The sequence below is a fragment of the Herpailurus yagouaroundi genome, unplaced genomic scaffold (assembly GCF_014898765.1).
Source record: "Herpailurus yagouaroundi ecotype Mexico unplaced genomic scaffold, PumYag 159, whole genome shotgun sequence".
In the NCBI taxonomy this organism is placed as follows: Eukaryota; Metazoa; Chordata; class Mammalia; order Carnivora; family Felidae; genus Herpailurus; species Herpailurus yagouaroundi.
In genome coordinates, this window is record NW_024412400.1 from 64746655 (window position 1) to 64760869 (window position 14215).

The 14215-nt window shown below is 40.3% G+C and overlaps 1 protein-coding gene across 7 annotated transcripts in view; it reads right to left on the reverse strand.

Annotated features, from left to right (window-relative positions):
• Positions 1-519: 519 nt before the first annotated feature.
• Positions 520-14215, reverse strand: part of PLD1 (phospholipase D1) — a 211065-nt gene continuing 197369 nt past the window's right edge. For 6 of the 7 annotated variants that reach the window (XM_040480751.1, XM_040480752.1, XM_040480747.1 and 3 more), the window contains 3 exons: positions 7803-7920; positions 2034-5941; positions 520-1796 (listed from right to left, as the gene is read on the reverse strand). In XM_040480751.1, coding sequence (XP_040336685.1) covers positions 5717-5941; positions 7803-7920 — 343 coding nt within the window. In that variant the 3' untranslated portion in view covers positions 520-1796; positions 2034-5716. Of the gene's footprint in view, positions 1797-2033; positions 5942-7802; positions 7921-14215 lie in introns of those variants that run through there. The other variant, XM_040480753.1, reaches the window with a different exon arrangement.

The window sequence follows — 14215 nt, forward strand, 5'->3', positions numbered from 1 at the left end:
GGTCTGTTCACTGATGCACCCCAGCACTCCCACTGGCTTTGCTCAAATATGTGCTTATTAGAAGCTGGCTTGGTCTTTTATTTTTTTAATTAAAAAATGTTTTTTAATGTTTATTTTTAAGAGAGAGAGCAAGCAGGGAGGTGGGCAGAGAGAGAGGGAGGGAGACACAGAATGCAAAGCAAGCTCCAGGCTCCGAGCTACTAGCCCAGAACCTGATGTAGGGCTTGAACCTATAAACCGTGAGATCGTGACCTGAGCCACACAGGCACCCCTGTCTTGGTCTTTTAAAAGAAATTCGCCACATCACTACATCATCATACCTCATAGGTGACATCATCATACCTCATAGGTGACAGAGTTGCAGAGGATGCTGAGACTCTGAGGCTCACCTTCATGGGGACCCATGACTATTGTGTGGGGTAGAACTCCACAGACACACATTTCTGTCTCAAGGTCAAACTTGAGACAAAAACCTCTGTGCAGAATGAGGAATCTGGTTTGCAAATTAAGGGACACTGCTGATTTCACACTTTTAATTATTTAATTAATGAGTATTTACATTTTTAAAAAAGCAGTTAAGGGACCAGGTGTAGAGAGCATTGATTGTGAGGCAGGGAATGGATACACATATCATTTCCAATGCTTCACAGATGGAAAATTCAGGGGAAATTGAGTCTCCTGAGTTCATGGTTCTCATTCAATACAAATCCTTCAGCCTATCCATCGTCTTTTTTTTTTTTTTTTTAACACTTGAGTTACAAACATTGTCACCCATGTATGACTATAAGTCCTCAGCTGGGAGAGGCCTGCTTTAGCTGACAACATCTCTTTCCAGAACCAAAAACCATGTGATTTTATTCCTGGAAGGACTCGACCTTGTTCTTAGAATAAATCCATTGTCATATGTTGGGCTCTGGGATAGGGAGACTTGAAAACCTTCTTATGGAAGAGGTTAAAACTCATCCAAATCTGCTTGGTTGAGGTACTCTGTCTGGACATTCTCTGCTCTCTCTGGAGGAAGGATCAGCAGGCTCTTCTTAAAGATGGTGAATATTTTAAGATGGTGGATCATTTGGTCATGAATGCATGTAAATGCATGGACATGGCTGTGTTCAAATAGAGCTTTACTTACAAAAACAGGAGGCCCTGCTTGGTTTGCCAAGTGCTGCAGTAGAGGTGAGGCTCGGAGCCTGAGTTCTGTCCAGAATATCTAAATGTTCTGAATGGATGTCCATTGCCAAGTATGTTTTCTGTGTCAGTAACATGTGCTCCAACTGCAATACTTCGTTATGAGGTTTTAGAACAGTTTAGGAGAAGATCTGTACCTTTGGCCCAGACTATTTTGTGTGAAGGATCCAAGTAGATATGCATTAGGAGGGCATGATGTTCTATTCCCTAGTGGGGAGCAGAATTAGGGTGACATTCACTTATGTACATTTATCTAGAATAAAGCGAGCAATTATAGTTGCTTGGGGATAGGAAAGAGTAACTAAGCCTGGATTTTGGTTGAATTGCTATCCTAGTCTCTGACTTTACACCTTCCAAATGATCAGCATGACAAATTTTCATTTATCTTGTGTTTGATTACTTTTTTTAAGTTAAAAATTAAGAATGGTATTAGGGAAAAAAATAACCTGTAAGAAATTAAGCGATAAAATGTTTGGCTCCTTTCATGAATGCTTCCAATCTCAAGTCAGAGTCTGTACTATCTCACGTGTGAATTGAATGCCATTAGGAATCATTTTATGGTACCTGCCCACCCCCCTAAAAATAATGTAAATTCCCTGACTTTTCACCTGAAACTTTTTTTTTTAATTTTTTTTTCAACTTTTTTTATTTATTTTTGGGACAGAGAGAGACAGAGCATGAACGGGGGAGGGGCAGAGAGAGAGGGAGACACAGAACCGAAAACAGGCTCCAGGCTCTGAGCCATCAGCCCAGAGCCCGACGCGGGCCTCGAACTCACAGACCGCGAGATCGTGACCTGGCTGAAGTCGGACGCTTAACCGACTGCGCCACCCAGGCGCCCCCACCTGCAACTTTTTGAGAGATGTTGATGAATTCCTTTTCCAGTGAATTTCTAGATTCAAGAATTTCTCAACGCTCATCCATTTTAAATTTCCAAGCTGCCAGTAGTAATTGGTCTCAGAGGATCTTGCAAGGAAATAAAAAATATATTCCTAAGCACACTTAAAGTCCTTTAGCATTTGCTCGTTGTATACAAGAGAGAGTAGAGAGGGATGAAAAGATGTGAAGGATCCTCTTTACCCTGCTATAGAGGGTGACAGACATCAGAAAAGGCTCAAGTGCCACATCAGATTGGGGATGTTAAAAAGAACGATTACCTCTGTTAAAAAAAAAAAATATTATTTTGTCAGTCACTTAAAAGGAGAAATTAAAGATTCGTCGTGGAGGGCTAATTTTTTTTTTTTTTTTTTTTTCCGGAAACTCTTTCCTTGTCCTCTAAAACGTTTTACATAATAAGGAGGTGCTCTGCATAGGGCCAGAGGCTGAAGGAAGAAGGAGTCAGGAGACGCAGAAAGAAGTGTAGGTTCTTCAAGTCTACACAAATTTATTCGCAGATGGTCTTAATCTGCAGAAAGGCTTCTCAGCTTGCCGTTTTCCTCTGGGAGACTGTTCATTCATGATATATTACAATTGTTCAAGTTTTTACATAAGAGATTAACTCTTCATGTTTTTGACTACCTACAGATGAAATTTTTTTCCAAAAGTGTTAGTAAAATAAAACCATTATTTTGTATTACAACGTGCCCCTCGATTATCTAATGGCCACCTCTCCAAGCCTCTGCATGATGCATCAGAGCTGAGAGTTAAGAACATTCCAAGGAAGGGTAAATCACCGAGTGGACACTGAATACAGAGCAAATGCCTGCATCAGACCTGCTATGTTGAGTATCCTCCAACAACTAAGCTTGGGTAACCTGAATAGCTTTGCTAGCTACCCTACTTTCTACCATTCGTTTCGTATGATCAGAGGATTTTTTTCCTTCTTGAAAACAAAATTATTACAGAGATGATCAGAGTATTGGGTACAGCATTTATAGGTGCTTCAGAGGATTACAGTCAATTTAAAATGTTGAGCAGATTCATAAAATGTTGAGCCTTTGCAAGGCTTTGAATCCTTTGCATTTTAAAGTTGATATCAGGTATTGCAATGTTAAAGTATTTGAACTTCTATTAGGTAGTAGCGGTGTCGGGACGATGGGTAATTAGGCCGTGCAGTACACCTCGTGTCCACGTCCCATGTGACTTCTGCAGAATGCTGCGCTATGTAAGCTGCTATTGCAAATAGGCAACTATTGCGTGGAATGTTCCATAAGATCCGCCAAGTAAAGCCGGTAGCCTCCCATCTTTGCAGATAAACATCTTGCCTTTGAGGAGATGCAGGGGAAAGAAAACTTGCCACTGAAACCAACAGTAAGATTTCTTGTCTGAGACTCCATAAATCTGTCATTTCATTAGCTGTCCCCTCGACTTCGTTGATTCACCTAACAAAGAGTTACTAAGCCCCTCCTATGCGCCAGGTACTGTTTCAGCTCTGCAGATACACTAGGAACAAAACACAGCAAAGTCCCTGCCCCGTGGAGCTTACATTCAAGCAGGGGGAGACAGATGAGCACATGAGTACATCACACGACATCTCCTGCCTGAAATCTGTTTACTGCATCTCCTTGCATTTGGACAATGTTGAAGTCAAGGGAGAGGCCAGTAATGAACCACAGCAATTTCATTAGTCCTGCCTCCACCATCTCTCAGTTGAGTGAAACTCAAGTGAGTCCTTCAAACAATCTGGGCCTCAGTTTCCTCATCTATAAAATGGGGAGAGGTTGGCTTATGTGATTTTTTTTTAAAAGAGAAGGGGTGCTTTTAGGCTTTTATTTTTCATGGTGTTAAAGGAGCATCTTGCACAAAATCAAAAGCCAGCATGTTGACTGTTCTACAGTTTACAAAATATTTAAAAGTAAACTATAAGACATCCTTAGGTATTCCATATACACTCAGCACTTTCAATGCCAATCTAAACTTCATAAATAGCAAATGTCTTATGTACAGCTGCGATAGAATGAAGTCATTTTTCACCATCTTCAGCTATCTGAGAAACTATTTATTCATAAAGCACAGTTCTACCTCATTGGTCTGAAATGTTCTCTGGCTGTGAAATCCTTTTGTGAGTGTGACACTCTCTCCTACCCACCCAGATTATTGACTTTGTGCTCCTGTTTAACCTTTTCCATTGGCCTATTAGCTCCACGAAAATGGATTGGGTCCTTGCCTCTTTGAAGAATGGCTCAAATGAGGTTCTGCCCAGGTAATCCATACGTGTGTGATCAATGCCCCCACACCATGTTTTATGAGCACAGGCCTTTTGGGAACCTACCTCAGCTCTTTAGGCTAGAAGAATAGTTCTGCTTTGTAAAATTAGAGCTATGGTGTACCAAAGGGTATGCTAGAATTCAAAAAGGAAAAACGGGTTTCCAGAACAATTCATAGACCAGGACGATGTGAATTAATAAAGATCCTAACCTCTTTAGAAGCCTGGTGGAATGTTAATGTATATTGAATAATGCAAGTTAAGTAGCACATCTTTTGCAATCAATTAATTTTTCTTAAAGAAGATAACATAGCTAGAGAGCTGAATGTCAACTAAGGTTAGGCTCCTAACTTATTAATGTGGTAGGAGTTACGAAGCCTCTGATTCTCTTGAAAGACAAAATGCATTCACTGGTCTGATTTTCAAATGCAGAAACTCAAATTTCAATCAGTCCAGCAGCTAAGGATGATAGGACATTTTCCAGGACTATAAGAAATCTCCTCTTCTTGTCTCAATCAGATCCCTGCTGACACCTTGGAGGTTTCTGAAGGCTGCATGCTCTGAGTTTTATCAGTTGCTGTGTAATGAAATATCCTACATATGTTTTCAAATTTGATCAGGTGGGCCCTATCAAAAGAACATATCTTGTCACTGCCTTTGGAGGCAAAGTGAAATCTCTGCCTCAATAACCAAATTTAATTCCTTCCTATTCCTCTGTGGTGTTAAGATCTATAGTGTCAATGTTATCAGAAGTGCCTAACATGGGCTGCTATGTACATAGCATCTGCCCTGTGCCTTCAGTCACTGAAAAGGAATAAGGCCCACATCTTGGGTGAGTAAACACTATGACTTCAGGATCAGATGGGCAGGGGTATCTCAAGTAACCTTGAAGAACCTGGAAGCAGCCTCACAACATCTTCTATTATTAAACGATGTCTCAAACGGTGTCTGTATGCACTATGGAATGAGGGCAGGTCCAGCAGTCACCAGCTGCATAAATGAAGGTCAGAGGAGAACAAAAAGGTTTAGACAATTTTTGGCCACCTGGATCACAGGTACAGGTAAATTCTTGTTAGTAAAGGAAATGCATTTTGATGTACATCATGGAATTTGAGTATGTGTTTAAGTTGTTGAGCATATGCTACCATTAAGAATGCAGTCCCTTTTTACAAGGATAAGCATGAGGAATTATAAAGCCCACCTGATGGTCAGCATCCTTCTATCAGTAGGACCACAGCCCTGCCCAGCCAATCCAAAGGGCCTGTGGGTTGGATACAATAGTGCATCAAGGCTGGCTTTGGCTGTGAGGGTCTCCAGAAAGTCACTGTGTGTGCAGTGTACCTTTCAAGGTGGGAGTCCTTGAGCTGCAAATGAATAGAACCCTTAAGTCCAAACCTCTGTGGGCACTATGGCTTCTTTGGTTCCAACGGAAGGCAGTAGGCTTTCTTCAGACAAGAAATAAAAGGGGAATTGCACCAAGAACCCACGGATCTTTTTCAGTTCTTCCTCGGCTCTAATGGGATCCTCCTTTGCTAATATGGGCTTGCTAATAAAGTCTCTCAATTGAATTAAATTGTGTACTTCATCATTGGGAAGGCACCGGAACACCTGATTAAAACACAAATGGGGAGAAACTAGGTCATAAGTCTAAAAGGAAAGATATCCCCTTATGGAAAAATACTAATTCCAACAGACAAAATCTTTGCTTTATGAAACACGTATTAGTTTTATGCTACAGCACAGACCTCACTGAAGAATTGCTTCTCTTATTTGCTCCAAAGAAACTACTAGATTTGTTTCCATCCAAAAAAAAGTCATAGATAGATCCTTCTATATGATCTACACAAGTCATTGACTTCAGGATAAAGTCAAGCTAGTGGTACAGGAATTCCACTGATGTTATTCCACACTAAGGTTAAGTTTTTGGATAATATGGATAATAATCCCCCCAATTTCACTGGAGGTTCTGCTCTAAGAGGAAAATTGCATATTATATTTTCTCTTAGCTTTTTATTTTCAAAAATGTTCATATCTGTACCTGTATGAAAGTTATCAATTGCACACTTATGTTGCGAATTGAAAATGAGCTTCATATATCAGCATACTTCCCTCCTGAACACTTCAGCATGTATTAAGGATAAGGATGCACCTAATATAACCACAATGCCATTCTCACGCCTCAGAAAATCAATTCCAAGTCATTTAAGATATAGTCCGTATTCAGATTTTCCCTATTATTATTCCCTAAATGCTTTCTATAGCTGCTATCCCACCCTCCCCCCAAGGATCCAAACAAGGCTGTGCACTGCATTTTTAAAATTACATTAAAAAAAATTTTTTAATGTTTATTTTTGAGAGAGAGCGCGAGCGAGCTCGAGAGAGGAAGGGCCAGAGAGAGAGAGGGAGACACGGAATCCGAAGCAGGCTCCAGGCTTGGAGCTGTCAGCACAGAGCCTGATGCGGGGCTCGAACTCACAAACTGTGAGATCATGACCTGAGCCAAAGTCGGACGCTTAACCGACTGAGCCACCCAGGCACCCCTAAAATTACATTTTAAAATATTCCATGCACATGACCTATTTGATCATGGCCTTGAGTCCTCAGTATGAAATAAGGCTATGTAGATTGTCATGTTTCATTAGGAATGATGAATTCTCCATCCTGGAAGGGACTCTGGCAGTCATGAAGAAGAAAAACACATTCTTATGCAATTTCTGAAAGATGGTCAGTGGATCTCAGCTTGAATATTTTCTGTGACAGAAAACTGGCTACTTCATGAAGTAACCTGTTCCACTGTTGGACACCTCTTGACTCTTCTACATTTTTTTTATCATAACCACGGACAAAACTTACCAAAAGATACATTTGGCTTCCCTAACATATGGAGCTGGTTTTAAAACGCCCTTCCAAAATGAGAGCTGTCCAACAGAGGAAGTGTTTCATTATTAATAAGTTTCATCATAAGGATGGATGCCATTTACTATGCACTATGTGCTAACTGCATTTAAAAGACTATTCTTTATTTTCATAACCGCCCTATCCCTCTCAGTTTATAGAAGAAAGGAGGGCTCAGAAAGTCAAATCACTACACACAAAATTGTATCACCAGCAAGTGGGCGAGCTGAGTTGTACCCCAGTCTGACTCATTTTAGGATCCCATCTGCTTCTTTTCTCTTTGTCGCTAGACATGTCCAAAGGCTGGATAACCACCTGCTAAGGATGCTCATGATGGGATCCCAGCGTCAGATCAGAGATCAGAATGTCACTAATGTCTCTTTGAAACCATAATCCATGATACTTTTTGGCTTTGTTTTTCAATGTCTACAAAGAGGTATTTTATTACAACTTGGAAATGTACCAGTTTTTTACACTCATTAAGAATACTCTGTCCCAATAATATGCAGAAATAATGACGTGCTTTTGTGACGTGATTCAATTAAAAAAGGTGGCGGTGACATGCAAACCTCACCTTATCATAAATTGTAGCATTTCGAGCTGCCGTTGCAACCCATACCTCCTTGAAGAATTTGTCACTCACTGGATCCTGAATGTTTTCGCTTGGGTCAGAAAGATAGCCAAGGACAACCCTGAAATACAAGCACCCTGTGAAATGAGTAACTGACATAAAGAAGTTTGCAGCAGGAATTGTTTCAAATAGTAAGGCAATTCAGGCACTCAACCAGAGAAGTCCATTTTTTTTTTTTAAGAAAATCAAAGAAGCCATTAAAACTGTGTGTGTGTGTGTGTGTGTGTGTGTGTGTGTGTGTGTGTGTAAAACCTTAGCTGCAAAACAACAAAACGAAACCTAAGTTGTTTGATGCTTGAAAGTCTTAACTATTGGATAGACAGAAAGACCTTAATTTAGTTCCAAGAGAATCCTTGGAATTTGGCCTAAGGGGGTGAGAACCTTGGAGAATAGGGTTAGCATTCAAGACATGGGCCAGCAAATGTGCTAAACCCTTTCCAAGAACTGTCTCAGTAAATCCTCAATAATCTCATAAGGAAGCCACTATTATTATCTTCATTTTACAAATAAGGGAACTAAGGCACAGAGAGGATAAGTAATTTGTTCAAGGTCATACAGCTGGTAAGCTGCAGATCTGGGACTCCAGACCATCTGACTCCAAAACCTGTGCTCTTAACCACAATGATGTATCCCTTTCTCCTCCCTCCCTCCCCTTTTCCCTCCCTTCTCCCCTTCCTCCCTTCCTCCCTTCTCTTGGGCCAAGAACAATGCCAAACTCTAGGGTACAGAAATGAATACAAAAGACGTGGAGCCTTTTTGGGTAAAGTTAAATTTAATGGGGAAGAGCAACAATGAATAAATAGTCATCCTTAAAAAGAATGAATGAAAATACTGAGTGTGCTTTAAAAGCATGAGATGGGAGTAGTCAAGGGGTGTTCCCCCACCCTTCCCCAGAAATGTGAATCTTCTTCTTCTGCTCCCCCACTGCACTTTACCTATGCTTTGTTTTATCAGAACACCTGCAGTCCTTTATACACTTTTTGTTTTTAGCAGCTCTCTGTACCACTTCTAGCATGTGAATTCTTTAAGAGAGCATGACTTGGCTACTCTCATATCCCCAGAGTGCCTGGCAAAAAAGAAACCACATACTAGATGTTGTCTGAGTTGATCCTATATAAGCGGTGGTCTAGAAATAACAAGAAATTCTCAAGCAAAGCAAGCTAAGTTTTAGAGGTTGTATTTGAAAATGATAAAAGCCCCTGCGTTTATAGAAGGCCCTGGAGTAAAAAAACAAGAACAAACGAACAAACAAAAAACACGTACACCTCAATCTTGGGAGGCAGATGGCACAGGGTTCCCATTTTGCAGACGGGAAGCTAAAGTTTGGAGACATACTACTAACAGAGCGAGATTTCAAACGGAGTCTAAAGCCTTTTCTCACATGCCTGATAGGTTCGAAGAAGATCAAAAAGGCTAGTGTTACATTGAAAACAGAAGTAAGGAAGTAGGTCTTAGAAGGACTTTGTATTTTACACTGAGTGAAACTGGGACAGATTGCAAACACTGGAGCAGAGGAGTGGCAGGACCTGATTGACATATGAAAACACGGCTGCTGTATTGAGAGCAGGGCAAGGGTTGCAGCAGGGAGGACACTTAGGACTTCCTGCAGTAATCTTGGTGACAGATGATGGTGGCCTGGGCGGTGGAGAGGCAGGCAGAGCCACTAGGTTTTACTGATAAAGTAGACGTATGATGCGGGAACAAGTGAAGCATCAGGGATGGCTAAAAGGATTTGGCTTGGGGGAGCCTGGATGGCTGAGTCGGTAAAGCGTCCGACTTCAGCTCAGGTCACGATCTTGCAGGTTGTGAGTTCGAGCCCCATGTCAGGCTCTGTGCTGACAGCTCACAGCCTGGAGCCTGCTTTGGAGTCTGTGTCTCCCTCTCTCTGCCCCTCCCCCGCTCATCTCTCTGTGTCTCTCTCTCTCTCAAAAATAAACAAACATTAATTTTTTTTTTTAAAAAAAAAGGGTTTTGGCTGGAGTAACAGATGAATGTAGTTGCCATTGGCCGACATGGGGACTTCTGTTGGTAGGGCCAGCTAGTGGGAGAAGACCAGGAATTGGATTTTGAACCTGTTGCGACTCCCATTAAACATTCATGTGGTAATGCAAAGTAGGCAGCTGGAGAAACGAATCTGGAGTTTGGGAGAGAGGGTCTGGCTAGAGATAGAAATTTGAGAATTGTCCTCATATTTATGTTCATAAAGCCGTGGGACCTTAACTGAGTTTACCAAAGGAGTGAGTATAGGACCTGGTATGCCTCAACGGTGGGGAAGAGGAGGAGCATCCAGGGAGCCTGGAGAAAAGCCACGATGTCATGTCCCCGAACCATGAGAACTGTGTCAACTTCAGAGGAGAATTGACTGTTGGATTCAACACTGTGGAGGTCATTCTATTGTCACCCTCTCTGTATTTAAATATGTGTAGATTTACATCGTCATTTTTTTAAATTTAATTTTATTTTTTTTTAATTTTGAGAGAGAGACAGAGAGCAAGCCGGGGAGGGGCAGGAGCCAATGAAACAGAATTCCAAGCAGGCTCCATGCTGTCAGCACAGAGCCTGATGCAGGGCTCGAGCTCACGAACCAGGAGATCATGACCTGAGCTGAAGCCAACAGTCAGATGCTTAACCAACTGAGCCACCCAGGCACCCCTATATCATCATTTTTAATGGTTGCAAAATCCCATAATGTGAAATTTCTTTAACCGATTATTTTATTATGACCTTTTGGATGGTTTCCAACTTTTCATTATTGGGAGCACCTTTACAATGAACACAATTTATTCATCATGTAGAATCCTTTGTGAATTTGTATCATTACTTCACCAGGAGAAATTTTAGAATTAAAATTTACTTCCAGAAAGGCTGTTCTGGCACATACACTGTAACTGTGCATATGTTCCCCAGTCATCTCCAACTTTATTAGCTTCTGAAAAAGCTCAGCCAGGTTTACAGGGATAAAAGGACATCTCTTTTTAGTTTCAGTCTGCACTTTTCCCACTGTATAAAAATTCTGTAAAATAAATGGATTTGGCACTATGGGCTCACTAGGATTTTTAGGGTTTTACAACCTCAAAATTTTATGTCTACTTCAAATTATGTCTCCTTCAAACTACATAGGAATAACTCTTGAAAAAAAGGATCTAAGGGGTGATGTTTGCACACAGATGCCCGCTGTTCCTAAGACCCAAGGCAAAATGCGACTGCACCACATTTGAAAGACAGTGCAAGTTATGACAATGTATCACTTATAACAATAACCTTTGATGGGGATCAGATACAACCAGCTGAAAACTTGGCCAAAAGAATATCTCTGTGACTTTGCTTTTAAATGAAAACAAGAGGTGACACAATGTGTCTACCAAGGTATCAGTTAAGAGCTTGTTTGTAGAATACGTATTTAAGTAAGTCTACAATAGATCATTTTTAATGATTTTTTTGTTTTATTTTATTTTGAGAGAGAGTGCACGTGCAGATGCATACAAGTGGGAGAAGGGCAGAGAGAGAGAGAGAGAGAAAGAAAGGGAGAGGGAGAGGGAGAGGGAGAGGGAGAGGGAGAGGGAGAGAGAGAGAGAGAGAGAGAGAGAGAGAGAGAATCTCAAGTAGGCTCCATACTCAGCACAGAGCCTGACACGGGGCTTGATCTCACAACCCTGAGATCATGACCTGAGCTGAAATCACAACCAACTGAGCCACCCAGGCTCCTATAACAGATTGTTTTTAGTAATAAATTATTTGTCCTGTCAGTCTTTTAATTATAAGAGATTCATATTACAATGCACAGTAAAAACACTATGAAGTCTTCTGGATATTCTTTTGAGGACTAAGGTTTGACAGAAATCTAGTCTGATTTAATGCTGGTGTGTATCATGGGAATTATTTAATGTTTGTTTATGCATCAGTGGGACAGGAAGAGAACTGCAGAAAATAGTTCCTGTTCTTTCCATTCCTCACGTCTATCACTTTAAATGATTCTGAGCTCTACTTGTGTGGATAATGGTTCCTGTTGAGTGATGGTTACATCTGTAAAGTTGGATAATTTTCTAGGACTTAATGAACTGTTCAGCACATGGCTGTGACATTAAGTGCAGTACCCTGATGTTTGGCTCTATTTAGAACTGATTTCACATTGAAATGTGTCTCTCTATTTCTATTCAAAAATAACCCAGATGGAAAATGGATGGAAGCTGCAATTTTGTGTGTGTGTGTGTGTGAGAAAATGGCTGTGCTCTAGGCCCCAATATTATCTTTCAGAACATTTCCTAATAAAATCAATCAAGGTTTTTTGTGGTGCTTTATACTATATTATCTGTGTTTGCCACTGGGACAACGTGAAAATGATTGTTCAAGGACAACTGCTTCTCTAAGACGCTTTGAAAATTGTCAGAAAAATAAAAGCACCTAAGAATATACTTAACACGAAATGCATAGGATCAGCACTAAAAAGTTAAAATAAAACTCTAATGATTACTGAAGAGCAATGACCCCAATAATGAAAACCTTAGAACTTTATTAAAGAAAAATCCGAAAAGAATTTGAAAAAACTGAAGCTTATGCATTGTTCTTCAACAGGATGACTCAACACTATGAATATGTCCATTCTTTTTATATTAATCTATAAATCTATTGTGTCCTCAACAACAACAAAAAACTTGAAGAGAATGTGAATAAGTATTCTCAAGTTCATGCTGAAGAGTGAATGTTTAAGAGCAGCCAAGATTATTCTGCCAAAGAATATTGATTTGGGAAGTGGGGTGGCAAGAAGCAGTATTCAAGTGCCCAGCTACTATTAAAGCGGTGTCACGCTGGGACAAGTAAGCAAACTACATTATCATGTAGTGGAGAGACTACAGGTAAAGTGAGGATTTATAGCCTTGTGATGTGTCATAAGGAGGCACTGCATGTCAGAGAGGCAGAGAATACTGCAGATCATTTAGTTCTGGATCAACTGGTAGGTTGGGAGGAAAAGTTAAGAGTCACTACCTCATTTCTTACATGAAAATAAGCTACAGAGGTTAAATGTAAAAAGCAATATCAAAGAAGAACTAGAAGAACATATAGTATTTGATCTTGGGTTGGGGCAACCATACGAAGCATGCAAGAAAAGGAGGGGGAAAAACCTGTTAGATTTAATTAGTAAGAATTGAAGTTTCCCACAAATACTCTCAATATGATTTGAAGGCAACTGACAGATCAGATTTGCAACCAATGTGACAAAAGAATTAGCCTCTTATATACTTACATTACTTACAAATCATTCAAAGAAAGGGAAACATTCCAACAAAATGGGCAAAGGACACAAATAGGCTAGGTAATTTCCAGTGGAACAATTACAAGAACAATATGGCTAATGAACATTTTTTTAAAAAACCCTCAAAAAATGCAAACTAAAATAATGAAATTCCATTTGAAATCCAACAAACTGGCAAAGATTAAATAAAATAATAGAACCCAGTGATGGTAGAGACAGGAGCAATGAGCCCTCTAAAGCATTACTCATGATGACAGCAAGAAGTTAGAGGACAAAGGAAGCAGCACACTTCCTTTGATTTGAAATTCCACAGTAAGGATCTAGTTAAGGAAACAATTAAGAAAGTAAATCCGATTTTGTCTACGAAAATACCCACCTCATTTATTTACTTTAAAGATTTTACTTTTAAGTGATCTCTACACCCAATGTGAGGCTTGAGCTCGCAGTCCTGAGATCAAGGGTCGCCGACTCCACAACTGAGCCAGCCGGGCATCCCTATACCACTTTTTCATATCTGTGAAAAACCTGCCTATCAACGAGGTCTCATTACGTAGAAGAATTACAGCATAGTCATATGATGTAACACAATGCATCGTTAAATGTTATAGAGGAATACTTAATGACACAGAAAAGTGTGTGTAACATTATTTAAATAATAAAGAACTTCATAGGACTGTAAGATTCCAATTATGTTTTAAAAAAGAAATACACAGGGGCGCCTGGGTGGCGCAGTCGGTTAAGCGTCCGACTTCAGCCAGGTCACGATCTCACGGTCCGGGAGTTCGAGCCCCGCGTCGGGCTCTGGGCTGATGGCTCGGAGCCTGGAGCCTGTTTCCGATTCTGTGTCTCCCTCTCCCTCTGCCCCTCCCCCGTTCATGCTCTGTCTCTCTCTGTCCCAAAAATAAATAAACGTTGAAAAAAAAAATTAAAAAAAAAAAAAGAAATACACAATAGTAATATATTATGTACAGAACAAAGTGGAATGATATACAGCAGATGTTAAAATTGCTAGCTCTGGGCAGTGGGATTACAGATCATTTAATTTTCTTTTCTTTACTTTTTTTTTTTACTGTTTCTTTATTTTTGAGAGAGTGAGCAAGAGTGG